The 27,995-nt window shown below is 48.2% G+C and overlaps 1 protein-coding gene across 1 annotated transcript; it reads left to right on the top strand.

The window, feature by feature from the left end:
• Positions 1 to 153: 153 nt before the first annotated feature.
• Positions 154 to 26,302, top strand: GTF2H3 (general transcription factor IIH subunit 3). The gene is made up of 13 exons (XM_060249236.1): positions 154 to 384; positions 5,044 to 5,123; positions 6,407 to 6,513; positions 7,389 to 7,555; positions 7,817 to 7,879; positions 9,884 to 9,913; positions 13,710 to 13,738; positions 13,845 to 13,919; positions 18,044 to 18,097; positions 19,322 to 19,390; positions 21,601 to 21,736; positions 21,840 to 21,876; positions 24,603 to 26,302. The coding sequence occupies exons 1-13, from the start codon at positions 375 to 377 to the stop codon at positions 24,670 to 24,672; spliced, it is 927 nt and encodes a 308-aa protein (XP_060105219.1). The 5' UTR covers positions 154 to 374; the 3' UTR covers positions 24,673 to 26,302.
• Positions 26,303 to 27,995: the final 1,693 nt, after the last annotated feature.

The following is a 27,995-nucleotide window of genomic DNA, read 5'->3' as shown; positions in this document are numbered from 1 at the left end:
TGGGTACCTTCCTCGGAACTCTTAACACAGCGCCACGCCACCCGGACGGAACTCTTTCCGCGAGGCACCCACTTCCGGTGTATTAGCGTGAGGGGAAGCATAGAGCTAGGAAAGGCTAGAGGTAATATAAACTTCCGGTGAGGATCGAACGCCGTCGAGTCTAGGCATCGTCGGCATCTCCGCAGTGACACCTAAGTGGCGACTTCGAGCGGAGAAGACTCATTGGGAGACCGGAAATGTTATGACGTCTTGTTCTAGCTCTATGGGGGGAATGAGAGACGACCTGCTGGTGACGTCAACGGAGCGCGCCGGAGCCGTCCGTGACTTTATTAGCGAGCGACGGCTCCCTGGGATTGTGGGTGCAGCTGGGCACCATGAGTGGGGGTGAGTGGGGGGCGCCGGGCGAGGGATGGCGGTTAATTTCCAGTCGTTTTTTTTTAAATGGCGGAGAACAATATGAGTGACAAGAGTGACTGAGGACCAGTGTTCCCTCTAAGCTGCAGTCTTCTGAGCAAAAATTCTACTTTGTGAGCAACTGGCATTAAAGTTGGGAGCTCCTACATAAATTTTGTTGCTTTCGCATGCTCATGCTACTCAGATCAAGGGTTTGCTCAATTTGTTAATTTTACTATTCTGTCATTGTACCATTTTGCATTCTAAACCACTGCCTACCAGATAATTTTACTTCACTGTCATTGGTTCCTAAATCTGTACCATGTTGCATTCTGGGCCACTGCCTACCAGCTCTGTATGGCTTTGCTCAGCTTTGCTCACTGTGCTGGATTCCTTGTCTGATGAAGTGTGCTTAAGAGCACACGAAAGCTTACGTTATAAATAAAAATTGGTTGGCCTTAAAGGTGCAACTTGACTCCTGCTTTGTCCTACATAAATCAGTTTTCTCTAGGGCCATTTTTCCTGAGCTAAGACAAAAATGTGTGAGCTGGAGGCTAAAACTCTGAGCTAACTCAGCTTAGAGGGAACACTGCTGATTTCGTAGTTGAAGAGAGCATAGCTTATCCATTAGAAGCTAAATATCTGTTTATTTAGACCAAGGGTGGCCAAATTTGCTTAATGTAATTAATGTCGGATGTTTGAGAACCACGAGACGCAAACATCAGATGCTTAAGAGCCGCAAGACAAAGGAAGAAAAACATATGAGGAGGGAGGGAGATGTAGAAAGTAAACAACTTTAAGTGCATTATCTAAGCCACCAGCTGGCTTGGCTTGGTAAGTGATTTAAAGAAAGAACTGCCTTCTCCAAGTTGGCTGACAGGATGGTGGGGGCTTCAAGAGCTGCACAGTATTTGTCTGAAAGAGCCACATGTGGCTCCTGAGCCACAGTTTGGCCACCCCTGATTTATACCTTCGATTTCTAACCCACCTTCCCTTCTTGTAAAAACAGATTTAGATTAAAAGGCTTTCCAGATAATGCATTTCCTGCCAGCACTATTTTGGATGCTGCCCATAGACATGGATTAAAAAATCGCCAGCTAAACTGAGATGGGATAAAACAGTCCAGGGTCTCCTTTGAGACCAACAAAATTTAATTCAGGCTATGAGCTTTTGAGTGCACGCACACTTCTTCATATGTATCCAGGTACGTGTGCATTTGCGTGAAAGCTTTATACCCAGAATTAAACTTTTGTTGGTTTTAAAGGTGCCCCTGGACTCAAGCTTTGTTCTATTGCAGGGGTGGCCAGCGGTAGTTCTCCAGATGTTTTTGCTTACAACTCCCATCAGCTCTAGCCATTGGCCATGCTGACTGGGGCTGATGGGAGTTGTGGGCAAAAAACATCTGGAGAGCTACCGTTGGCCACCTCTTTTCTATTGCTTCAGACCAACATGGTGACCTACCTGAATCAGATATGGGATAAATCGTGGATCAAAGCTCCCATAGAGCCCTGCGTACTTCCCTGGCTTTTAATTAAAAAGGTATTTTTTGGTGTATAGAAAGGAACAGTATGGCTATTGAGAATCCCACCCAGGTTTTAAGATGTCTCAGAATAGCTAATCCAAGAGCAGTGTGAGAAAGTAGAACGCGCAGAGCTGCCTTAAACTAAAGGAGACCTTCGGTCCATCAAGGTCAGTAATGTCTACTCAGATCGGCAGCAGCAGCTCTCCAAAGGCTCAAGCCTTTCTTACTGCCTGGTCCTTTTAACTGGAGGTGCCAGGGAATGAACCTGGGACCGTCTGCATTTCAAACAACAGCTTTATGACTGCACCATGGCCTCTCGCCACATAACATCTCAAAGAGATGTCCAAATTATTTTTGATATGTTTGGATTTCCCCCCCCCCCCCCCCGGATACTGCTTTAAGCCAGATGTGGCTCCTAAGAGTACACTTGTGCCGCCTTGAAGATGACGTTGGTAACAGCCACGGTGTACATGCCTTTTGTTTGGCTTAGATTGGTGGTATTTACTCCATGGCTCGCAAAGAGCCACATTGGCACTGATTCTCAACTAGCAGAGCCATTTGCCTCTGAAGCCACCTCAATCGCACGAGTCCAAGAATATGTGATACAGCTGCGTGTGCATAAAATGTCGTTGAGTCAAAGCCAACTTAACAGCAACCCTGTAGGGTTTTCAAGGCAAGAGATGAACACCGATAGTTCACCATTGCCTGCCTCTATGTGGAGACCCTGGACTTCCTTAGTTACCTCTCATCCAAATACTGCCCAGGAATGACCTGGCTTAGCTTCTGAGTTCTGATTAAGTCAGGTTAGCTTGGCCACCCAGGTCAGGACATAAGATGCAGCCAATAATATGAAATGTATCATTTCAACTTTTAATAATGAGATCACTTCTGAACTTGCAGGGTTGTCTCTCCCCGCTACTGCTGAACCTGGGGAAGGGCCTTCCCTCTCTGCCTTCTCAGTGTGTTCTCAGCATGAGGCTCAGCAGCCGGACCCTGAGATTGCAAAGGCTTCCAAAGGAGAGCAAGCGGGCTCTGGAGAAAAGGCAGTAAGCCACCCCACACATCCCAACTGTAGTCATTTTGCTCATTTCCAGGGTGATTGCTACTACAGGGGTCCCCTGCCACCTGACCGTGGACCAGTCCTGGCCCGTGGCCTGCTAGCAACTGGGTCGCATAGCAAGGCAGAGCAGCCCCTCTGCCCACCTGGGACCTGGGCGGACGAAAGAGGTCTTGCTCTGAGGCAGGGAGGCAGTGGAAGTGAGTTCCAGGCTGGCGGAAGGGGCAGTGCTGCTGCAACCTTAACCTACCCCTCATTTATCGACCCGTCCTTAAATGAGAGGGGGCGGCAGATTGGCCTTCTGCCACCTGGCCACCTAGCGGGGAGGCAGCAGTAACAGCCCCAGTCTCCCCCCACCCATTTAAAGACCCCCATGGGGGGCAAAGACAGGGTATGGGGGGCAGCTTGGGGCAGCAACCCCCCCTCCACCGGTCCGTGGAAAAATCGTCTTCCATGAAACTGGTCCCTGGTGCCAAAAAGGTCGAGGGCCATTGTGCTACTATGATGGCTTTTCTATCCTCTGCGTTTCAATTTGCTGTCTTCTCAACAGCTGCTGGAGTGCTGGGATAGGAGTGTGAAGGTTGCTGGGGAAGGTGGGCCTTTAATTTCCATCCCCAGAGGTCCACAGCGTGGGGAGATTTTACCCTCCCTCCAGTTCCTCTGGCAGCAGCCGTTTCAATGTAGGAACCACCTGCCAGCCGCAGGCCCTGCTGGGCAATGGCTTTGTTGCCTACTACCCTGTGTCAAGACTCCAGCAGTTCAAAGAGCACAAACAGTCCACTTCATAAATGGTTGTTTATTGACGCATGACAGCATGTGTATAGGCAGGACCGACTTTGCAAAGACTGGCAAGGCGGGCTTTTTGCCCTGTTATACAGGGTATCTTAAACCGTTACATTTTCAAAAGAAAGAGGGAAGCCAGAAAGCGGGAAGCAGCAATCCCTCCCCTGAAGACATTCCCAGGCCTTTTTCGCAGATGCTCCTAATCTGGAGGCGTGACCTTGGTTTCCCTCTCAGACCAGTGTGAAGGAATTTTGATAATTGTTGCAAGGAGATAGACGCAGCAGAAGTGAAGAGACAAAAGTGAAAGCACTCTTACCAAACAGAAAAAAATGGCAAGGCACTTGACACCCCGAAACATGTGACAAGCAGTGTTCCCTCTAAGCTGAGTTAGCGTGAGCTAGCTCAACGTTTTTTAGCCTCCGGCTCACACCTTTTTGCCTTAGCTCAGGAAAAATGTCCCCAGAGCAAACTAGTTTATGCAGTGACCCACAACTTGGATGCCAGTAGCATTTTTGCTCACAAGACTCCACAGCTTAGGGGGAGTATTGGTGGCAAGTGCCCCATTGGGTGATGGAAGAGGCAATGGTGGCTGCTGCTGGTCAGTCGGCTGTCAGTAGATCAGATCTTTCAACCCACCGGTGATTGGAGGCAGAAGAACAAATATGACTTTTCTTTATAGGCAGTAATTGTTCACCTGCCTATTTTATTATTTATTTATTTATTTATTTATGATTTGTATCCCGCCCTTCCCACAAAGATGGCTCAGGGCGGCTCACAACAGATAATAAAACAAAATTTAAATTAACATTTACATAAATAAGCAGTTAAAATAGTCAAACCATTTAAAACCTTAAAACATCAAATCTTATAACAGTATCAGTAGCAAGAATCTAATAAGCTACATTTGTTTCCCATCTCAGTTTAGGTGTAAGCTAGCCGGAAGAGGGTTGTCTTACAGGCCCTGCGGAACTGAGTAAGGTCCCGCAGGGCCCTCACCTCCTCCGGTAGCTGGTTCCACCATGTAGGGGCCATAACAGAAAAAGCCCTGTCTCTAGTTGATTGAAGGGGGGCTTCTTTTGACCCAGGGATAGCTTGAAGGTTTTGAGTTCCCGACCTCAGTACTCTCTGGGGAACATGTGGGGAGAGACGGTCCTTCAGGTAGGCAGGTCCCAGGCTATATAGGGCTTTAAAGGTAATAACCAGCACCTTGTACCGGACTCAGTATGTTATGCCTATACGGAAGCCATTGACCTGTGTTTTCTGATGTGCACGTCTTTTGTTTTTCCAGAGGACGAACTGAATCTGCTGGTCATTATAGTGGACACCAACCCCATCTGGTGGGGAAAGCAGGCGATAGCGGGATCTGAGGTAGGGCCACACAATATTTGGGTCTCATAAGGCTGTTGACTATGCTGGGTTTCTTCATAACTCATGACCCTCCTGACTGTCCCACTGATCAAAGAAGCTGAACTGGCGTGAAAATGAAGGATGGCCTTTTCAGTGGCAGCCCCGCAGTTATGGAGCAGCCTCCCCAGGGAGGTTTGCCTGACCCGCCTCATTTTCAAGTATTTAGGAAGCAGCTGAAGACAGTTTTATTTAGGATTGCATTTGACTAGCTTAGTTTTTATTTCTTGGTAGTCCCAGGACTGGAATTCTAGCAGGAGCTCCTTTGCACATTAGGCCACACACCCCTGATGTAGCCAATCCCCCGAGAGCTTACAAGGCTCTTTTTTGTAAGCTCTCGGGGGATTGGCTACATCAGGGGGTGTGGCCTAATATGCAAAGGAGTTCCTGTTAGAATTCCACCCCCTGGGCAGTCCTAAGACAGATTTTAAACTGGTCTTTTTATTTTGAATAATAAGTTGTTTTGTTTGTATGGTAAGCTTTCATTGAGTTCTGCAAGGTAGAAAGGCAGCTAATACATGCATTAAATAAACAGACAACTGGATTTAGATGTGACAGTCCTAGTGGAACTTGAAATTTACTTTTATGATGTCTCTGCTGCTTTCAGAGTAACTTCCTTGTAGGGATGTAGTCCTAAGCACACTTACTTGGAAAATATGTCTTCCTGCACACTTGGAACTGATTTCTGGGTACACCTGGATACAGTTGAGCTGCTGGGGGTGCTTCGGAATTGCGGAAGGCACCCTGACCTGGATAGTCCAGGCAAGCCTGGTCTTGTCAGATCTTGGGAACTGTGGTTAGTACTTGGGTGGGAGACTGTCCTTGAAATACCCAGTCGGGAGGTGGGAGCAGGCCTTTTTGAGCCCCTTCCCTGAATATCCTCCAGCCCCACCAGAGATTGATATGACTTTTGGGTGCAGACGCACACATAAAAAAAAGAAAGAAGAATACAAAAAGAAAAGAAAGAAAGGAATTGAGGAAGTCTGTTTCCCACGCAGAGAGCCCGTTTGCACATGCAGCCTGGTCAGAATGAAATGTAGGGAGAGTGAAAGAAAATCTTCGCATAAATTCACAGCTCTGCAACTAGTGATCACTACACAGATGCTCGTGGTTCCTTAAAATAGAATGAGTCTCTTAAAAATTGTAATCTATCTTTAAAATATATACAAGTTGCAAGATGCTCTCTTTTTTTTTACCATCTCCGTGTGTTTTGCTCCCGTTAATCTATTTGTTTTCTTTTCTTGCAGTTTACGTTGTCAAAATGCCTCGACGCCGTCATGGTTTTGGGCAACTGCCACTTATTTATGAACCGTAACAACAAGCTTGCTGTGATAGCCAGTCACATACAAGAAAGGTATTGCAGTGTTTTGGGTTACAATAGGGTGGGCCCCCGGGACATAGCCTGGGGAGCAGGGGAGAGATGCGTGGCTGGGGGAGAGCAGATATAGTTAAGAGGGAGAAATTTCGGACTCCGATGCTCTATATTGTTGTGGCTGCCCAGGGCTTTTTTTTGTAGAAAAAGCCCAGCGGGAACTCATTTGCATATTAGGCCACAAACCCTGGTGCCAAGCCAGCCAGAACTGCATTCCTGCTTAAAAAAAAAAGCGCCGAAGTATATTAAAAAAAAACAAACCCAAATGATAACTCTGAATGCCAGATTCTAGGGAAGGCAGTGTATTGCACACTGCATAAGGAGGAACATCTTTTGAAAACAGAATGTGAAAGTAGGTGGGTCTTCAGTCCATTTCAGCAAGACAGTTGCTGGAGTTTGACTGCAGCCTTGCTGGTGTTCTCCCAAGATAATCCTATAAACTTGTGTAGCCGGCCTAACCTACCTCACAGGTTTATTTATTTGCCCCGTACATTGTCTGTCTTGTTTACGGAGACTTAGACTGGAATACGCAGCTTAAGTCAATGCATTCAATACGATGAGACATCTAATAAGCAATGGGCTACGATTACAGAAATCTGAACAAGCACAGACTATTAGGTTTCACTGAATGCAGCTATGATGCAGGAAAGTGGTGTTACGTCAGAAGACAAGAATGCAGGCGACAGCAGGTAATACGTGCAGCAAACAGAAATTTTATCTGGGGACGATGATATGTAGAAATGAACGGCACGCTCTCTCTGAAATACCTGTTGTTTCTCCGGAATCTGATTTCCCCATAAATATGTATGGTGAAGTTCTTTATCACTAAATGTACCTCGGTTTTCTGTTTCTCGCAGTCGCTTCTTGTTCCCGGGAAAACGCTGGGCAGCTGCCGATCTCTTTGGGGAGGCTGCAGGGAACACTCTGGAATCCAACATTTCCGGCAGCAAAGACGGGAAGTATGAGTTGTTGACCACCATCAATGAAACCATTGCGGTGGAGATAAAGGACCTCATAACCACAAGTGAGATGACTTTCTGGTTCAATGAGAGCCAGTTTATCCCGACCTTCTGCATCTCTTTCTTGCTTTCCTGGTTTTTTAGACTCCTCTTTGGGCAGGCTTCTCTAGCTGCCCAGGTGGTTTACCTGTGGACATCATGACGAGCAACAGAAGATGGCTTTGTGGCCCAAGGGAGGGGAAACAGCGCTGTTAGCAAGTGTGCAGTATTCAAGCCAAGGAATGAACTTATAACAGTTCTTTTCTTTTCTCTCCCTTTAATTGCAGCTGAACTTAAAGGCCAGCAAACAGAGACGTTACTTGCGGGGTCCCTTGCCAAAGCACTCTGCTGTATCCTTCCAATTTCCCAGATATTTTCATTCTTCAATGCACGAAGCTGTTCTCTGCAATTACTCTCGGCTGTAGGGAGTTTAGATAATATTTAATTTGTGAATCTCACAATGGTTCAGAATTTCATAAGAAAATAGTGTGGTGTGAGAGAGTCTTCTGCCCCCGGGGAGCTTATAGTCTAAATTTCCACAGCGGAGAAGAGAACTTGCCTTGTTGTGTTAGATGGCGCCAGAATAGAAGAAAAAGAATTGCAGATTTATATCCCGCCCTTCTCTCTGAATCAGAGTCTAAGAGCGGCTCACAATCTCCTTCTTCCCCTACAACAGACACCTTGTGAGGCAGGTGGGGCTGAGAGCTTTCACAGCAGCTGCCCTTTCAAGGGCAACTCTTACGAGAGCTATGACTGACCCAAGGCCATTCCAGCAGGTGCAAGTGGAGGAGGGGGGAATCAAACCCTGTTCTCCCAGATAAGAGTCTACACACTTAACCACTACACCAAACTGGCTTTCAGTTCTTCTACTTCGGTATTTACTCTGAAGTTCTTCTACTTTGATATTTACTCTGATAGGAGTTCTTCTGCTTCAGTATTTACTCTGATGGGCTTTCCATGGTCTCAGGTGGAGAAAGGTCTTTTCCTCCTTGAGATTAGGGAAGGGGCCGTGGCTCAGTGGAAGAAGAAGAAGATATTGGATTTATATCCCGCCCTCCACTCCGAAGAGTCTCAGAGCGGCTAACAATCTCCTTTCCCTTCCTCCCCCACAAGAGACACCCTGTGAGGTGGGTGGGGCTGGAGAGGGCTCTTACAGCAGCTGCCCTTTCAAGGACAACCTCTGCCAGAGCTATGGCTGACCCAAGGCCATTCCAGCAGGTGCAAGTGGAGGAGTGGGGAATCAAACCCGGTTCTCCCAGATAAGAGTCCGCACACAACCACTACACCAAACTGGCTTGTGCTTGGCATGCAGAAGGTCCCAGGTTCAATCCCTGGCATTTCCAGTTGAAAGGAGGTATTTCCAGTTGATAGGAGGTATGAAAGACCTCTGCCCGAGATCCTGGAGACCCACTGCCAGTCTGAGTAGACTATACTGACCTCAGTGGGCCAGCTGTCTGTTTCAGTGTAAGGCTGCCTCTTGTCTATTCCTGCCTGTGTCTGCTCTTTAGCTGGCGATGTTGGGGAATGAACCTGGGGGAACATAAGAGAAGCCAAGTTGGATCAGGCCAATGGCCCTTCCAGTCCAACGCTGTGTCACACAGTGGCCATAGAAACCAGGTGCCTTCAGGAGGTCCATCAGTGGGGCCAGGATACCAGAAGCCTTCCCACTGTCCCCCCCCCTCCCCCGCCAACACCAAGATTACAGAGCATCACTGCCCCAGACAGAGAGTTCCATCTATACTTTGTAGGTTATAGCCACTGGTGGACCTCTTTTCCAGATGTTTATCCAATCCCCTCTTGAAGCTGTCTATGCTTGTAGCTGCCACGACTTCCTGCAGCAGTGAATTCCACGTATTAATTACTCTTTGGGTGAAGAAGTACTTTTTAAAAAATCTGTTCTAAACCTAGTGCTTGTTAATTTCATAGAGTTCTTGCATTGTGAGAGAGGAGGAAAAGTGCTTCTTTCTATCTTCTCTGTCCCATGCATAATTTAATCTTAGTCTCCCCAGCACTGAATCAGGAAGGAAGTGGGCTAACCATTTCGACTGGGTTTCATTTGATATTTATTTAGAACCTTTTAATGCTGCCTCTCTAAGAACATGCCAGAGGAAGCTCACAAAGGACAAAGGGTTTCTGTTGGATCACGTTTTTGCCTGTTTACAAGGCAGTGATTAGTAACATCGACTTCTGAGGGAGAAAGGAAAAATGGTTACATCACATCTGTTAGGGAATGCAAGTAACTAATTTTCTTTCCGCAACAATGCTCCCAAGCGCAGGAGGCCCTGCTGTGATGTTCCTCAGATGTTCTCAAAAGTATCATCAAAACTTTGATTCCTGAACGTTGTGCGCCTCAGATATTCACAGAATAACTAAAGAGGGAAAAGGTACTGTGACTTTTAAATTGTCGCTGCGCTTTTGGAAATGGGAGCAAACGGAGAGACTTCTGCTCTCAACATTTTCCCGTGGTTTTTGGGGAGGGGGATGGTCAGTGTTGTCATAGTGATTCTGGGTCCCTGGGCAAAGCTCAAAGATGGCCTCTCAGAATCACCAGCCGCGGGGGTATTTTTCTTTTTCTTTGACCATTCTTTATTTCGGTTTGCTCACTTATTGTGATACTGCATTTAGCCTTGTATTGCGATGGCCGTTGGCCGCATACAATAAATTGGTTGCTGATGTTTTGCACCAGCTGTGGGAGTAGACTCACCTGCATTCCTCCCCCCGTGGGTCCATCGTCGCCCACTGCTGTGAGATGGGAGGGACTTGCTTGGAGCCGGCAAGTCTGAGCCAAGCTGTTCTCCGTTTCTCCTCCTCATTGGCCAACTGCAACTCCAGAGGGTGATGCCGGCCATGGCTGGAGGCTCCATGCGTTCGCATCTTCGCCTCACCTGTCACGGAGCCCGTTTCCCCTGCTTGAAGCTGGGGGGGTGGGGGGTCCACCTACCAAGTTTTCTGCCCACCTGCTCTTTCTCCCTCCACTGTGCGGGGGACAGGGCTGCCCCAACTCCAGAACTGGTGGTTGGATGGGAACTCCGTTCCTTGACATCTTTCTGGGAAGTCACAGAGTGCAAGAATTTTCTTTCTATTGGTCGTTAGGGGAGGGCATGGCTGTGGCTGCCACTATTCCAGAGGCGATGCCCATCCTTCACTGTCTTTGCTTCTTGAAGCTGTAGCATTACCAGGGCTTTTTTTGTAGCAGGAGCTCCTTTGCCTATTAGGCCGCACATCCCTGATGTAGCCAACACTCCTGGAGGTTACAGTAGGCCCTGCACTAAGAGCCCTCTAAGCTCCAGGAGGATTGGCTACATCAGGGGTGTGTGGCCTAATCAGGGCTTCTTTTGTAGCAGGAGCTCCTTTGCATATTAGGCTGCACATCCCTGATGTAGCCAATCCTCCTGGAGCTTATGGTAGGCCCTGTACTAAGAGCCCTGTAAACTCATGGAGGATTGGCTACGCCAGGGGTGTGTGTCCTAATCAGGGCTTTTTTTGTAGCAGGAACTCCTTTACATATTAGGCCGCACACCCCTGATGTAGCCAATCCTCCTGGAGCTTACAGTAGGCTGTGGAAGAAGAGCCCTGTAAGCTCTTGGAGGATTGGCTACATCAGGGGTGTGTGTCTTAATCAGGGTTTCTTTTGTAGCAGGAACTCCTTTGCCTATTAGGCCACCCACCCCTGATGTAGCTAATCCAGCTGGAGCTTACAGTAGGCCATGGAAGAAGAACCCTGTAAGCTCCTGGAGGATGAGCTACATCAGGGGTGTGTGGCCTAAAATGCAAAGGAATTCCTGCTACAAAAAAAAAGCCTTGTGCTTCACTAATAATAATAATAATAATAACAACAATATTTAATTTATATCCCGCCCTCCCCACCGTAGCAGGCTTAGGGCGGCTCACAGCATAAAAACTTCCAACAATCACAATACGTGTGATAGATCATTAATACATATTATAAATCATGCATTAAAATCATATATTACAAGTCAAACATTAAAACCATTTAAATCGGTTTGGAATGAAGGCGGCTGAAGGCTTCTACACCCATCACTTTAGGTGACTGGCCGAGGGGGCCCCCTCACTCCACTGAGAGAAGCAGGCAGGGTGGGACGGGGTCGCAAGGTAGTCTGAGAGGACGATTGTCTCAGCAGCGGTCAGGAAGGAGCAGCCAGCAAAGCCTTCACCCCCAGAACGGGACCCAGTGTAGAACTGTTCCTGTTTTTTCTCTTTCGGTAGCAAAATACCCATACATGAGTTAACCACGGTTAGTTCCCCGCGTGGGTTAAACTTGGCGAGGCCCCAAAATGTAGAGTGAAACCAGGGCCTTTTTTGGTCGCAGGAACAACTTTTGCATATTAGGCCACACCCCTGATGTAGCCAATCCTCCAGGGGCTTACAGGGCTCTTCTTCCAGGGCCTACTGCAAGCTCCAGGAGGATTGGCTACATCAGGGGCGTGTGGCCTAATAGGCAAAGGAGTTCCTGCTACAAAAGAAGTCCTGATTAGGACACACACCCCCTGATGTAGCCAGTCCTCCAAGGGCTTAAAGGGCTCTTTGTACAAGCTCCAGGAGGGTTGGCTACATCAGGGGCGTGTGGCCTAATAGGCAAAGGAGTTCCTGCTACAAAAGAAGTCCTGATTAGGCCACACACCCCTGATGTAGCCAATCCCTCAAGGGCTTAAAGGGCTCTTCGTACAGGGCCTACTGCAAGCTCCAGGAGGGTTGGCTACATCAGGGGTGGGTGGCCTAATATGCAAAGGAGGTCCTGCTAGAATTCCTTACAGGGCTCTTGGTACAGGGCCTACTGTAAACTCCAGGAGGATTGGCTACATCAGGGGGGTGTGGCCTAATAGGCAAAGGAGGTCCTGCTAGAATTCCTTACAGGGCTCTTCGTACAGGGCCTACTGTAAGCTCCAGGAGGGTTGGCTACATCAGGGGTGGGTGGCCTAATATGCAAAGGAGTTCCTGCTACAAAAAAAGCCCTGAGTGAAGCCATAGCCTAGCTTGCCAGACTGAACTCTTGAAGGCATGTGAGGGTGGCATCAGTGAGACCTAGTTGGTACCCTGCAGGCAGAGATGCTGAGGAGAGGGCAAAATTGACTTTAGCATCATCTGTTTGGTGCCTATCTGGCATTTAATGTGGTTGATGCTGACCAGGTTCTTAAAACCACGGTTTCACATCTTGGTTTGCAGCTAGTTCTGATCTAGGTATTTAGACATACCAGTTTAACCAGGGAAGAAGAAGAAGATGATATTGGATTTATATCCCGCCCTATACTCTGAATCTTAGAGTCTCAGAGAGGTCGCAATCTCCTTTACCTTCCTCCCCCACAAGAGACACCCTGTGAGGTAGGTTGGGCTGAGAGAGCTCTTACAGCTGCTGCCCTTTAATGCCCTTTGATGGACCAACAGTCTGATTCAGTATAAGGCAGCTTCATCTGAGAGCTATGGCTGACCCAAGGCAATTCCAGCAGCTGCAAGTGGAGGCGTGGGGAATCAAACCCGGTTCTCCCAGATAAGAGTCCGCGCACTTCACCACTACACTGAACTGGCTCTCCAGCCATGGTTACAAGTTCCAGTGTTCCTTCTAAGCTGAGTTAGTGTGAGCTAGCTCACAGATTTTTAGTCTTCAGCTCACACTTTTTTGTCTTAGCTCAGGAAGGAGGACCCCAGAGCATGCTAATTTATGCAGTCGCTCACAACTTTCATGCCAGTAGCTCACAACATTAATTCCAGTGGCTCACAGCTTTAATGCCAGTAGCTCACAGGTTTAATGCCAGAAGCTCACAGGTTTAATGCCAGTAGCTCGCAGGTTTAATGCCAGTAGCTCACAGGTTTAATGCCAGTAGCTCATAACTTTAATGCCAGTAGCTCACAGGTTTAATGCCAGTAGTTCACAGGTTTAATGCCAGTAGCTCACAACTTTAATGCCAGTAGCTCACAGGTTTAATGCCAGTAGCTCACAACTTTAATGCCAGTAGCTTACAGGTTTAAAGCCAGTAGCTCACAACTTTAATGCCTGTAGCCCACAAAGTAGAATTTTTGCTCACTAGACTCTGCAGCCTAGAGGGAGCACAACCATGGTTACATCTCCATACGACTTTAGTGGACAGAATGATTCCAGAGGATACTCTGTGGAATGGCTTGGAAGCGCTAACGTTCTCTTTTCTTTTCTTCTCCATTGTTTAGCCAGCCAAGAAATTAAGTCAAGGATTTTGGTAAGATGCTCCGCTTCCACCCCCAGTTCCCATAACAAATCTTGGCAACCTGCCGTCTCGGCTGAGCAGAGCACACGGACTAACGGCCGCCGCGTGTCTTTCTTAGGTCATAAAAGCCGCAGAGGACAGCGCCTTCCAGTACATGAACTTCATGAACGTCATCTTCGCGGCCCAGAAGCAGGTGATTTCCCCGGGCTGATTATACCCGCTGCCCGTAAACGCCCTCTTTCATCCTGAAGAGTTTCGCTGAACTTCATCCTGGAGTACCTGGGTCTAGTTATTTAAAATGATATTAACGTCATGCGGTCAGAGGAGGGTCGCTAGTGGAGTCAGGGGGTCTGGGAAACTGGCCTTACTGGAGAGCCAGTTTGGTGTAGTGGTTAAGTGCACGGACTCTTACCTGGGAGAACCGGGTTTGATTCCCCACTCCTCCACTTGCACCTGCTAGCATGGCCTTGGGTCAGCCATAGCTCTGGCAGAGGTTGTCCTTGAAAGGGCAGCTGCTGTGAGAGCCCTCTCCAGCCCCGCCCACCTCACAGGGTGTCTGTTGTGGGGGAGGAAGGGAAAGGAGATTGTGAGCCGCTCTGAGACTCTTCGGAGTGGAGGGCGGGATATAAATCCAATATCTTCATCTACCTCACAGGGTGTCTGTTGTGGGGGAGGAAGGGAAAGGAGATTGTGAGCCGCTCTGAGACTCTTCGGAGTGGAGGGCGGGATATAAATCCAATATCATCTTCTTCATCTCACAAGGAACGGTTGAAGAAACTGGAGATGTTGAACCTTGATGAGGGTGGCGGGGAGAGGCACGGCTCTATTCAGGGGTGGCCAAACTGTGGCTCTTTCACACATATTGTGTGGCTCTTGGAGCCCCCGCCACCTCAACGGCTGGCTTGGAAAAGGCATTTGTCTCTTTGAAGCGCTCCTCCAAGCCAAGCCGGCTGACAGCCCAGAGAAAGCATTTAAAGTCACTTTTTTTTCACTGCTCCTTTCCCCCATCTATTTGCCTGCCTGCCTTCACTCCCTCCCCCCCTCTCTCCCTCCCTCCCAGCTCTCAAAACATCTGATTTTCATGTCTTGTAGCTCTTAAACATCTGAGTGTTCATATCTTGTGGCTCTCAAACATCTGATGTTTAATCGATGTGGCTCTTACATTAAGCAAGTTTGGCCACCTCTGGCTATATTCATCAACTGTCTGGAGGGCTGCCCCATAGAAGAGGGCGAGGGCTTGTCCTCTGCTGCTCCAGAGAGGATTAGACCTAGTGGGCTTGATTGAGTGTTAGGTGTTGATTGAGCATTAGGAGAAACTCCCTAAGGGTAAGGGCAGTTTGAGTAACTAGCTAGGTGGACTGTCCCTTCCTGCAGGTCTTGGAGCGGAGGTTGGGCAACCATTTATCAGGGATGTTCTGATTTTGGATTTTCTGCAGTGATCAAAGCCAGATGGGTGTAGTGGTGAAGTGCACGGACTCTTATCGGGGAGAACCAGGTTTGATTCCCCACTCCTCCACTTACAGCTGCTTGAATGGCCTTGGGTCAGCCATAGCTCTCAGCCCCACCCACCTCACAGAGTGTCTGTAGTGGAGGAAAGAAATAAAGGAGATTGTAAGCCTCTCTGAGACTCTGATTCAGAGAGAAGGGTAGGGTATAAATCTGCAGTCTTCTTCTTCTTCTTCCAGCCAGTTTGGTGTAGTGGAGAGAGGCAGTTGGGTGTAGTGGTGAAGTGCGCGGACTCTTATCTGGGAGAACCGGGTTTGATTCCCCACTCCTTCACTTACAGCTGCTGGAATGGCCTTGGGTCAGCCATAGCTCTCAGCCCCACCCACCTCACAGAGTGTCTGTAGTGGAGGAAAGAAATAAAGGAGATTGTAAGCCTCTCTGAGACTCTGATTCAGAGAGAAGGGTAGGGTATAAATCTGCAGTCTTCTTCTTCCAGCCAGTTTGGTGTAGTGGAGAGAGGCAGTTTGGTGAAGTGGTTAAGTGCGTGGACTCTTATCTGGGAGAACTGGGTTTGATTCCCCACTCCTCCACCTGCAGCTGCTGGAATGGCGTTGGGTCAGCCATAGCTCTGGCAGAGGTTGTCCTTGAAAGGGCAGCTGCTGGGAGAGCCCTCTCAGCCCCACCCACCTCTGTCTCCTGAGAGCCAGTTTGGTGTAGTGGTTAAGTGCGTGGACTCTTATCTGGGAGAATCAGGTTTGATTCCCCACTCCTCCACCTGCAGTTGCTGGAATGGCCTTGGGTCAGCCATAGCTCTTGCAGAGGTATCCTTGAAAGGGCAGCTTCTGGGAGAGCTCTCTCAGCCCCATCCACCTCCCAGGGTGTCTGTCATGGCGGAGGAAGGGAAAGGAGATTGAAGGGTGTGGTATAAATCCAATATCATCTTATTTTCTATTGGGACCAGAAGGCCTGAGAGGCCGCTTCCACCTCTTAAGACTTGGTGGTGTACTTTGGTCTTAAGGAGAATTACAAACGTTTCTTCCAGACGGAGAATTGAACTCCCTTTGAACCCAGGTCTCCCCAGTGAGAGCGTCCTGTTGCCTCCCACTCAGCTGAACGAAACAGGAAGCCCTCCTCCCAGCCTAAGAACCTTTCTCCAACTTTAAGCGCTTTGTCACCGGAGGAAGAGCTGCTTCAGCTGGAGGAAGAACAAGACCTGTCAAGCAGCTCCTTGAAGACCAGCAAGGTTTTAAAGGTGTAAGCTTTTGAGAGTCAAAGAGACGTGTCCCTTGAAAATTTATACCCAGGAAATCTTGCTGGTGTCTGAAATGCTGCAGGACTTGAAGCTTCCTCTTTTACTGCAGAGCCGCTCCCTTGAAATTAAATTGAAGGAATGCTCATTAAGTAGGAAGGAGGCGTCAAACTTTGCTGAGCGAACGGATGGAAGACAGGCCACTCTGACTACTACCCAACACTAAATCAGACCGTCGGTTTATCTAATGTAGCATCGTCGGTTCCAATAATGACTGTCTCTTTCTAAGTGGAGGCATCATAGAGGCAAAGAATTGGAAGGCACCTCCAGGGTGTAGTCCAACCCCCTGCAAATGCAGGAAACTCACAAATACCACCCCCTAAATTCACAGGATCTTTGCGGTCAGATGGCCATCTAGCCTCTGTTTAAAAACCTCCAAGGAAGGAGAGCCCACCACCTCCCGAGGAAGCCTGTTCCACTGAGGAACTGCTCTAACGGTCAGGAAGTTCTTCCTAATGTTGAGCCGGAAACTCTTTTGATTTCACTTCAACCTGTTGGGTCTGGTCCTACCTTCTGAGGTCACAGAAAACAATCCCACACCATCCTCTATAGGACAGACCTTCAAGTGCTTAGATGGTGATCCTATCACCTCTCAGTTGCCTCCTCTCCAGGCTAAACATACCCACCTCCTTCAGCCTTTCTTCATAGGACTTATATGAACATATGAAGCTGCCTTATACTGAATCAGACCCTCAGTTCATCAACGCCAGTCTTGTCTACTTAGACTGGCAGCGGCTCTCCAGGGTCTCAAGCTGAGGTTTTTCACACCTATTTGCCTGGACTCTTTTTTGGAGATGCCGGGGATTGAAGCTGGGACCTTCTGCTTACCAAGCAGATGCTCTACCACTGAGCCAGCATCTCTCCCCTAGACTTGGTCTTCAGACCCCTCACCATCAATCATAGATTGGACCTGAAAGGGTGCATGCAAGGGAGTCTAAGCTTGACCGATTGGACTAGTGAGTATAGACGTGAGGAGAAATCTGTCTTGCCCCTGTGTTCTGATCAACTCACCTGCCTGCCTGCCCTTCCTGGGGATGCAAGCAAGAGAAGGAACCTTCCTTTTTTCCAGAGAAACAGAACAAACAACCAAGTGTATCCTAGACGGTGCCAAACAGAGAATGACTCTAGCAAAGATTTCAGGTTTTCACGGCTGGTAACATCATTAGGGTTTGTAGAATCTTTCGGGCTCAAGTGCCGTGTTCTACTGGAGAAAGTTTTCCTTCCAGACGTTTCCTTCTCAGCTGCAAAGAACATCCTCAGTGGCGTTGCAGCCGGAGCAGGCGCTCTGACCCTCTTGGCTGCTGTGCATTGAGTGATGCAGCCAAGAAGGTCAGAGCGCCCGCCAAGCTGCAACGCCACTGAGGATGTTCTCCGCAGCTGAGAACAAAACGTCTGGAAGGAAAACTTTCTCCAGTAGAACACGGCACTTGAGCCCGAAAGATTCTACAAACCCTAGAGAATGACTCTGTTGTGTTATATTACTGTCCACCGCCCCACACACACCTGCTCCCTTCTATAAAGTTAAATTTTTTTTTTTTTTTTTTGTTCATTTGCGTTTTCAGAGCATTTTGATTGACGCCTGCGTTTTGGACTCCGATTCAGGGCTCTTGCAGCAGGTATGATCTATGTTTGGTTGCTTGTTCATCTTCTTTTCACGCCTCGAGGAAAGAACGGAGCTGGGGGAAGGTGGTGGGGTGATTTGCAAAGCTAAGAACAGTACGAAGCCGCCCTGTCACGTCAACAGAAGCACCGCGGGTCGTTAAAAAAGAAAAACCAGCATAAAACTTCAAGACAGCAGGAAAACCAGCGCAGAAGAGTTTAAAAGCCAATAAGAGCAAGCCACCAGGAGGAAGAGATTTTAAAAACAGGAGGACAGTCAGCAAAGAGCAGCAGGGAACAGAACTGTTAGAGGCTCCCCCTTCACCCATCCCTGAAACACCTAAAGCCAGGGGTGTTTCACCCATCCCTGAAACACCTTGATCACTTCCGCAGGGCCTGCAAGACTACCCCTCTTCAAACAAGCATATATCGACTGCTGAATTGTTGTTAATTAAGGATCCGTCAACACGGTCCTGTCCAAGGACCTATGTCAACATGGAACCAATCAAATTGGCAGAAACTAGCATCAGAATGCCACCGCTGCTGCCGGATGAATTTAAATTATGAATTTTAAATACATTAACTGGTTTTTAAATGATGTTAAATTTAAGTTTTGTCGTTAAATTTAAAGTTTTTATATTGATTATTGTATATGTATGAGATGTTGTTAGCCGCCCTGAGCCTGCCTAGGCGGGGAGGGCGGGATACAAATAAAATTTTACTTACTTGCTTACTTACCTAAAGCAGGGGTGGCCAATGGTAGCTCTCCAGATGTTTTTTGCCTATACCTCCCATCAGCCCCAGCCAGCATGGCCAATGGTTGGGGCTGATGGGAGTTGTAGGCAAAAAAACATCTGGAGAGCTACCGTTGGCCACCCCTGAGTCCTAAAGCAAAGGAGCCTAGTGGGTTTCCCTTGGGGTGGAGGGAGAGTTTGCAACTGCACCCAGCATTGCATCTTGCTCCAAAAGCGTCACAAAACGCATCTATATTTGGAGAGTCGTTCTGAATGGAAGATGCTAATTAATATTCTTTAGCTTTGCCTATTTCTAGCACGCTCCATGAGAATCTTGAGATAAGCTTCTAGACATCAAAACGTTTCCTGGTAGCTGAGTTTGTTATCCTTCAGTTTTTGATTTTTGTTCACAATCGTGGGATCTAGGAGCTTGCAAAGTGGCATGTTGACGCCTAGCCCTGTTGGTGTGGTGCTGCCATTTTTTAAAAAAGAGGACCTGTTTTCCAGGCTTGCGATATTACTGGCGGGATTTACTTGAAGGTGCCTCACGTGCCATCTCTTCTGCAGTATTTGCTGGTGAGTGTCTCTTTCAACCCACTTTTATAACTGCGGCTGTTCAGAATTGCTAGACGGAAATTTAAAGAAACGTCGTTGAGCTGACGAGTACAGTTTTGTCGAAAACAGATCCAGGCGGGCAGCCGTGTCAGTCGGAAGCAGCAGAACAATGTTTCAGTCCAGGGGCACCTTGAAGGCCAACAAAGTTTCCTGCGTTTATTTGATTTCACTCATCAACGTTTTCTTTTGTTCGTCTCAAGAAGTGTGCAAGCACACGAAACCTTATACCTTGAGTAAAACGTTGTTGGTCTTAAAAGTGCCACCAGACTCAAAACTTTGTTTTGTTGAAAACAGCTAAAGCAGCGGTGTCAAACGTGGCTTGGGGGCCTGATTTGGGCTCCTATCAGGCCCCTGAGCAACTGGCTGTCATCTGCTTCCGTCTTCCTCTCTCTTGCTTCCTTCAGCTTGCTTTGCCAAGCTTGCTCGATCACGCAGGAGCTACAGAGCAAAACCTCTATTTTCTCCATTGGCTGAGGCTCCTCCCTTGGGGAAGAAGGGGAGGAAGGATAGCTTGCTTTGCCAGGCTCTCTCAGTTGCACAGCAGAGCTACAGAGCCAAGCCCCTCTTCCTTCTGTTGGCTAAGGCTCCTCCCCCTCTTCATCCCCTGGGGAAGGAAGGAAAGAGCCAGAGCTTCCGTTGCCAAGCTCCCTGGATCCCACGGGAGAAATACAAAGAAAGCACCGTTAAAACCAACAAGTGCTAATGTTTTAAGCATGTTTTAAGATTTTTTAAAAAAACTTTAATTGTGTCTGTGTCCTTTATAAAGTTTATATCTCTGCTACCTAATCTTTAATCGGCACACACATGGCCAGTCCGACACGGCCCGGCCAGACAAGGTCTCGTTTATGTTAGATTCGGCCCTCATAACAAATGAGTTCGACAGCCCTAAGTTAAAGTATGTTGAAACGGAGGGTTTTTTGCTCTTTAACAGTGGGGATATGGAAATAAAGTAGCCAGACCTTCCTAGCCAGACATTCTGGACGATTGACATTTAACCACTATGTCATTATGAGAAAGCTCAGTACAATCAATCATAACCACCCCCCAAGTAAAGAAAAAGAATTGGCAAAGGGCTTGTATCTGGATGGCTTTGCATGCAAAATGCTTGCTGTCTAGCACAGAAGGATCGCAAGAAAAGGGAGCTGGAAAGGCCTTTCTCTGCCTGGGAGTCACTGCCATAAAGTATAGAAGGTGCTGAGTGAGCTGAACCAAGGATTTGACTCTGTATAAGACCATCTTGTTCAAATCAGCCACAAACTATTAGCAACATCAGTTTTCATGTAAATCGGTAAGTTTATTTCGTTCTAATATTTTGAAGAAGATGATGATGATGATGGATGATATTGGATTTATACCCCTCCCTTCTCTCTGAATCAGAGACTCGGAGCAGCTTATGATCTCTTTTATCTTCCTCCCCCGCAACATACACCCTGTGAGGTGGGTGGGGCTGAGAGGGCTCTCACAACATTTAGAAGATGATGATGATATTGGATTTATATCCCGCCCTGCACTCCGAAGCGTCTCAGAGCGGCTCACAATCTCCTTTCCCTTCCTCCTCCACAACAGACACCCTGTGAGGTGGGTGGGATTCAGAGGGCTCTCACAGCAGTTGCCCTTTCAAGGACAACCTCTTCGAGAGCTCTGGCTGACCCAAGGCCATTCCAGCAGGTGCAAGTGGAGAAGTGGGGAATCAAACCCGATTTTCCTGGATAAGAGTCCGTGCACTTAACCACTACACCAAACTGGCTCTCCATTTACCCTTTCAAGGACAACTCTTACAAGAGCTATGGCTGACCGAAGGCCATTCCAGCAGCTGCAAGTGGAGGAGGGAAGATTCAAACCCGGTTTTTCCAGATAAGAGTCCGCACACTTAACCACTACACCAAACTGACACTCTGTGGTTGGTCTTCATTTTCATGGAGTATCCATGAAAATCTGTTCATGTCCCTTAGCTAAATGGAACTTCCATGTTCAACAGCAGTATATCAGCTGCTGGGGGCAAGCAACAGAGGACAGCTAGGCTCCCACAGCATCTGTTTGGCTGCTGTTGAAGATCATGAAGTGCTGGGCTGGCTGGACCCTCTGGCCTGTTCCGGTGACACAGCCCTTACAGGTCCTCTATCCAGTGACTGCCTCCCCAATCCTAAAAAAACCCCGTTTCCTGATTGCAGTGGGTGTACCTGCCTGACCAAGAGCAACGATCCCAGCTGATCCTGCCGCCCTCCGTCCACGTGGACTACCGGGCTGCCTGCTTCTGCCACAGGAACCTCATCGAAATCGGCTACGTCTGCTCCGTGTGCCTCTCGAGTGAGTTGATCCAGCTGCGTTTACGGGGCTTTGCTTGAGTAGTGAGCTTGACGTGAACGACCTGAACCAAACTTCCCTTGTTTTTTTTTTGCTTCTTTTCTAGTCTTCTGCAGCTTCAGCCCCATTTGCACCACCTGCGAGTAAGTGTCCCAAAGAGTCTGTGAGATGTCAAGAGTCTGTGATTGTGTGAACTCAGGCGGATTATGAAAAGGAGGGCAGGAAGGGTTGTATCAGTGCTGTGTTCTTGTGGGTCTTCCTTACACCCCCAGGGAAATGCTGCTTGCCACTTTGAAGTCAGTCAGTAACTTTTTCCCCAGGCCAGATTGCCAAGGGGCCCTGGAAGTTTTTGCCATCTTCTGGGCATGGAGCAGGGATCACTGGGGATGTATATGCGTGTGTGAGGAGAAAGTATTTGTGAGTTTCCTGCATTATGCAGAGGGTTGGACTTAGATGCCTTTGGAGGTCCCTTCCAACTCTATGATGCTTTGATTCTATGAATCCATCGATAGTTGGGTTTGGTACAAGTTTTATGGGTGGAACAGCCAATAGAACAGGCTTCCTCGGGAGGTGGCGGGCTCTCCTTCTTTGGAGGTTTTTCAACAGAGGCTGCATGGCCATCTGACAGCGATGCTGATGCTGTGAATTAGACAGATCATGAAAAGGAGGGCAGGAAGGGTTGCATCAGTGCTTAGCTCTCGTGGCCCTTTCTTACGCCCCCCCAAGGAAATGCTAATTGCCATTTTGAGATCAGGCAGTTGTTTCTAGGCCAGTTTGGCCAGGGATCCCTGGAGGTTTCTTTGCCATCGAGCAGAGATCACTGGGGGTGGGCGTTCCCTCTAAGCTGAGTTAGTGTGAGCGCGCTCACAGATTCTTAGCCTCCAGCTCACACATTTTTGTCTTAGCTCAGGAAGAATGACCCCAGAGCATAATAATTTATGCAGTAGCTCACAGCTTTAGCAGCGGCCCCGTGGCACAGAGTGGTAAAGCAGCAGTACTGCAGTACTGTGATCTGAACTCTCTGCTCACGAACTGAGTTCAATTCCAGCAGAAGCTGGATTCAGGCAGCCGGCCTAATGTTTGACTCAGCCTTCCATCCTTCCGAGGTCGGTCAAATGAGTACCCAGCTTGCTGGGGGGAAAGCGTAGATGACTGGGGAAGGCAATGGCAAACCACCCCGTCAAAAGTCTGCCGTGAAAACATCGTGAAAGCAACGTCACCCCAGAGTCGGAAGTGACTGGTGCTTGCACAGGGGACCTTTCCTTTAATGCCAGTAGGCCACAAAGTAGAAGTTTTGCTCACAAGACTCTGCAGCTTGGAACATTGCTGGGGGTGGGGGTGGGGGCAGTGAATTTCCTGCATTCTGAATGTCCTGAATTGTGCAGAGAGTTGGACTAGATTACCCCGGAGGTCCTTCCAACTCTATGACGCTATGAAGTAAAGGGCTGTGTCTGTTCTGTGTATCTGTAATCCTGCTCGGTATCCTGTCCATCTCCACTTGATAAAAGCAACACAGGTTGCTGGCCCTCAGTGTTAATGGCAAGAGGTACAGGAATGCCTTGATGCCCTCTAGATCCCACAGTCTTCTCCCCTGTCTTTTTGGCCCTGCAAGGAACTTAACTGCTCCCTCCAGACCCTCTTTTCCATTCCCTTTTGGATTGCCTTTTCACCTTGGCAGTCCTTAAAAATTCTAACCCCCTAGAACCTGGCTAAATGAGCTCTGAGAAATCTCTGATCAGCTTGTCCAGCATTAAGATTAAAAAGATGATGATACAGGATTTATATCCCCCCCTATACTCTGAATCTCAGAGCGGTCACAATCTCCTTTACCTTCCACCTCCCCCAAAATAGACACCATGTGAGGAGGGTGGGGCTGAGAGAGCTCTTAGAGCAGCTGCCCCTTCAAGGACAACTCCTACGAGAGCTATGGCTGACCCAAGGCCATTCCAGCAGCTGCAAGTGGAGGAGTGGGGAATCAAACCCTGCAAGGTAGGTGGGGCTGAGAGAGCTCTTAGAGCAGCTGCCCCTTCAAGGACAACCCCTATGAGAGCTATGGCTGACCCAAGGCCATTCCAGCAGCTGTAAGTGGAGGAGTGGGGAATCAAACCCTGCGGTGGGGCTGAGAGAGCTCTGACAGAAGCTGCCCTTTCAAGGACAACTCCTGCAAAAGCTCTGGCTGACCCACGGCCATTCCAGCAGCTGCAAGTGGAGGAGTGGGGAATCAAACCCTGTGAGGTAGATGGGTCTGAGAAAGCTCTCCCAGAAGCTGCTCTTTCAAGGACAACTCCTAGGAGAGCTATGGCTGACCCAAGGCCATTCCAGCAGCTGCAAGTGGAGGAGTGGGGGAATCAAACCCTGTGAGGTAGGTGGGTCTGAGAAAGCTCTCCCAGAAGCTGCCCTTTCAAGGACAACTCCTACGAGAGCTATGGCTGACCCAAGGTCATTTCAGCAACTGCAAGTGGAGGAGTGGGGAATCAAGCCCGGTTCTCCCAGATAAGAGTCCTCCCACTTAACCACTACACCACACTGGCTCTCTACAACAAACACACACCTGCCGCAGGTACAGTATTCAACCTGTTGTGTCCCCTTTTAGCTGATTTCTACTGAAAGAATGGCAGGGAGAAAGGTTTCATTTCCTCTCCACCACAAACCCCAAGGAAATCCCCCCCCACCCCCCAACACATTTTACTCTTAAAAGTATAATGAAAGGCAGTCACAGGTCTGCGTACTCTTAAAAACCAGTTTTAGAGGCAGCGTTATAAATTACACAGTTTTCTTTGATGGAGAGTTTTGGGGCACATGGAATAAATGCATGCCTGTGGGAAGCAGTAACCCATCCGACACCTCTTTTCTTTTAAACTCATTCCAGGACTGCCTTCAAGATTTCACTGCCGGCTGTCATGAAGTCGAAGAAAAAGAAGTTGAAATTAGCCATTTGATGGACGGATCATTGCCACGGAGGGCCGTCTGCCATGGGGCATTTTGCCGTGGCAAAGCTACGAGTGGTGTTTGCGGGATTCTGAAAAAAAGAGCAGACCCTGAGTTAAAATAGACCTACAGAGAGCTCAAGCTTTCGGGAGACTCGTGTAAGTTGGGTGCAGTTCATCTGCTCGACGCCCGGTGGGTTGAATCCTGCTGGGCCGTGCCATTAATGGCAGCACACAGAGGCCTTCTGCTAAGGGGTTGGATCCTTGCATGTCTGTACAGTTAACAGCGGGCCCCCCCCCCCTGCCCCCAGCACATGGAGTGTTGCAGGTACCTCTTACAACAAGACTCTTTGCGTTGGGGGAGACACCGCTGTTGGGGGAACAGACCGGTGGGGTCCTACCCAGGTGCTAGTCATAACTTGAGTCGTAAAATCATAGGGTTGAATCTTATAGCTGTTCTGCTGATGGGAGGAGAGACCGTCTTATCTGACTCTTTTCCTCGCTGAAGCCTCTTGGCCGGTGATTTTTCAAGCCCTTAGCAGTGATTTCCTTTCCTTTCCTCAGCAGGGCTGCTGAGGAAAGGAAAGGAAAGGTGGGGAAAGGTCCACTTCTGCTAGCAGGACAACTGCAGGATCCAGCCCGAATCTGCAGCTAGTTGAAATGAGAAGACACATATGAAGCCAGGGGCACAGGCCGGTGCTCCTCTGACATCGCATCCTTGGACTGACGGTTTAAATGATTACATCCTCATTCCCTCCCCTCCCAAGCCCTCTCCCCCTCCCCGTTTATTTAAGCAGAACTCTTAATATTTTCCAGAGTTCAGGCTCTTGAGCTGGTCCTGCTGAGCTCCTACGTGAATTAAGAGAACCATGGAGTTTTCAAAACTGGGCAACTGTGAGCTCATCCAGTATGGCTAGCAATCCCATCTTTCCATTTCACTCTCAATAGCAATAACTATATTTTGTTTGGGTGTGTTTTCTACTCTCCTAAACAAGTAGTCCAGTCATCCAGGTCTTTCGTTCACCCAAACCAGTAAGCTGAACCAATCCTAGGTTAATATCCTGAGACCATCAGAATCCACTGTGGTGTAAAACACCCTAATAATGATGATAGCTTATGCCACAAAAAGCCTTCCATGGGTCTCCCTTCCCGGACGCATTGGAAGATTTCTCTGCTTTCTAGCTGGTTCTGGAAAGGGCTCTGGAGTGCACTGGTTTTTAAGATTGCGTTTTGAAAATTGGAAACAGTTCGGTCTTCCCCTGACATTTCATACTGTATAGCTAACCCTGTCTCCTGTCTGGCTGATTATAAGGAAGGATCAGCCTGGATCTTGTGTGTACCTCCAAAAAGGAAAATGTGAGTTTCTTCAAACACTGACTTGTCTTCAACAGCGCCAAAGCGCTTGTCCTGTCTTCCCTGGAAAGACCGCCTCAGTCTGTTCTGCTTCCCGACTCTGAATCCAAAGGGATTCTGTTTGGTGGCCCCGTGGAACTGTTGCTTCCTAGAGACTATATATTATTAACCGGATACAATCTGTTTTCTTTAAGTCGTTAGTACTCTACCAACTCCTTCACTGTTTTCTAGCTAAATCCCATTTTGTTTCAGCACCATTTTGTAACTTAATAAACTGTTACTAAGAAAATCGATGAGTGAGTTGAAAAAGAAAAAAAAAATTCTTGTGTCCAAGGGCACTCTAGGCATCTTTATCGAAGGCTGAGAAGACTTGATATTTTTTTATTCACGGCGAATAAGCAGGGGTGCAGTTCTAACAGGAGCTCCTTTGCATATTAGGCCACACACCCCTGATGTAGCCAGTCCTTCCCTTGTAAACTCTTGGAGGATTGGCTACGTCATGGGGTATGGCCTAATATGCCAAGGAGCTCCTGCTAGAATTCCACCCCTGAGAATAAGTCCATCGATCAGCAGCCATAGCAACAGAGGAGAACCTCCACATCCAGAGGCACTAATCCTCTGAATCCCAGAGTCAGGAGGCAGCATAAGGGGAAGGCCTCAGCCTCCATGCTCTGTTGTTGGCCCTCCGGAGGAACTGGTTGGCCTCTGTGTGGGACAGGATGTTGGTCTGATCCTACAGGGCTCTTCCTGTGTTTTTGGCCTCTATGCCCCATTGCAGACAATCCAGAGGAACTGGTTGGCCCCTGTGTGAGAAAATGGTGCTGGACTAGATGGACTACTGGTCTGATCCAGCACGGCTTTTCTTGTATTCTTATCGGGGAAGGCCTTGGCCACTGTGCCCTGTTGTTGGTTGTACATAGGAACTGATTGGCCACTGTGTGAGACAGGATGCTGGACTAGATGGACCACTACTCTGACCCATCAGGGCTCATGTACTTATTAGAGAAAGGCCTCAGCCTCTGTGTCCTGTAGTTGGCCCTCCAGAAGAACTGGTTGGCCACTGTGTGAGACAGGATGCTGGACTAGATAGACCACTGCTCTGATCCAGCAGGGAAGGCTTTTATCTCTTTGCCTTGTTGTTGGCCCTCTGGAGGAACTGGTTGGCCACTGTGTGAGACAGGCTACTGGAACAGATGGACCATTGGTCTGATCCAGCAGGGGTCTTCTTAAGTTCTTACATGTTCTTACGTATTGCACTTTGGGCTTGGCATTCCTGAACACTAAGAAGATGGAACGTTCCATTGCTAGAAGAGGTTAATAGCGGAGAGGTAGCACAGCTCTTTTAACATGGCTTCCCATTTCACTTGCAGACAATTAACAGGATTCTGTACCCAAAAGAACACCCTCCCACACATACAAAGTACTGGCATCAAGGGTTATCTGGCAATCAATGCCAAATACACAAAGTTACCTTCAGATTTCAAGCTGTTGATTCCCTGGACTGGCTGCTGCACTGAGGGGTGTGCAGAGAGCCCGTCTGACCGAGAAGAGGCAGGTTGTTTATCCTTCTGGTCAGCTTCTGCTTGCTGTGTAGATACAGGGGTATGTTGGGTGGCCCAACACTTTGGAAAGAAAGGTCCAATACCTGTGGTTTAAAAACACAACAGGGCAGGGTTCAGATGTTCGCCTTGGTGGGCTAGGCCCCAGAGATGAAGCCACCCTTGCCTTGTTGGGACTAATTGGGGGGGAACCCATAAACCCATAAGAACTTCTAGAACCCTCTTGCTAAGCGGGTCTGTGTTTATTTTAGTGCCCATGAATTGTTAGCACGTTCCATTTAGATAGATAGATAGATAGATAGATAGATAGATAGATAGATAGATAGATAGATAGATAGATAGATAGATAGATAGATAGATAGATTTATTGTCATTGTTCTCAAAAAAGAAAAATGAGAGCAACGAAATGAGGTGCTCTTCCAC

This window comes from Heteronotia binoei, chromosome 11 (genome assembly GCF_032191835.1).
Source record: "Heteronotia binoei isolate CCM8104 ecotype False Entrance Well chromosome 11, APGP_CSIRO_Hbin_v1, whole genome shotgun sequence".
Lineage (NCBI taxonomy): Eukaryota > Metazoa > Chordata > Lepidosauria > Squamata > Gekkonidae > Heteronotia > Heteronotia binoei.
This window is presented reverse-complemented; position numbering and strand designations above follow the sequence as displayed.

Excerpts from the sequence above, each read along its gene's own strand:
- GTF2H3 (XM_060249236.1), top strand. Across the intron at positions 5,124-6,406 it reads AGGCGATAGCGGGATCTGAG|TTTACGTTGTCAAAATGCCT; the intron begins GTAGGGCCACAC and ends CTTTTCTTGCAG. Across the intron at positions 13,739-13,844 it reads AAATTAAGTCAAGGATTTTG|GTCATAAAAGCCGCAGAGGA; the intron begins GTAAGATGCTCC and ends TGTCTTTCTTAG.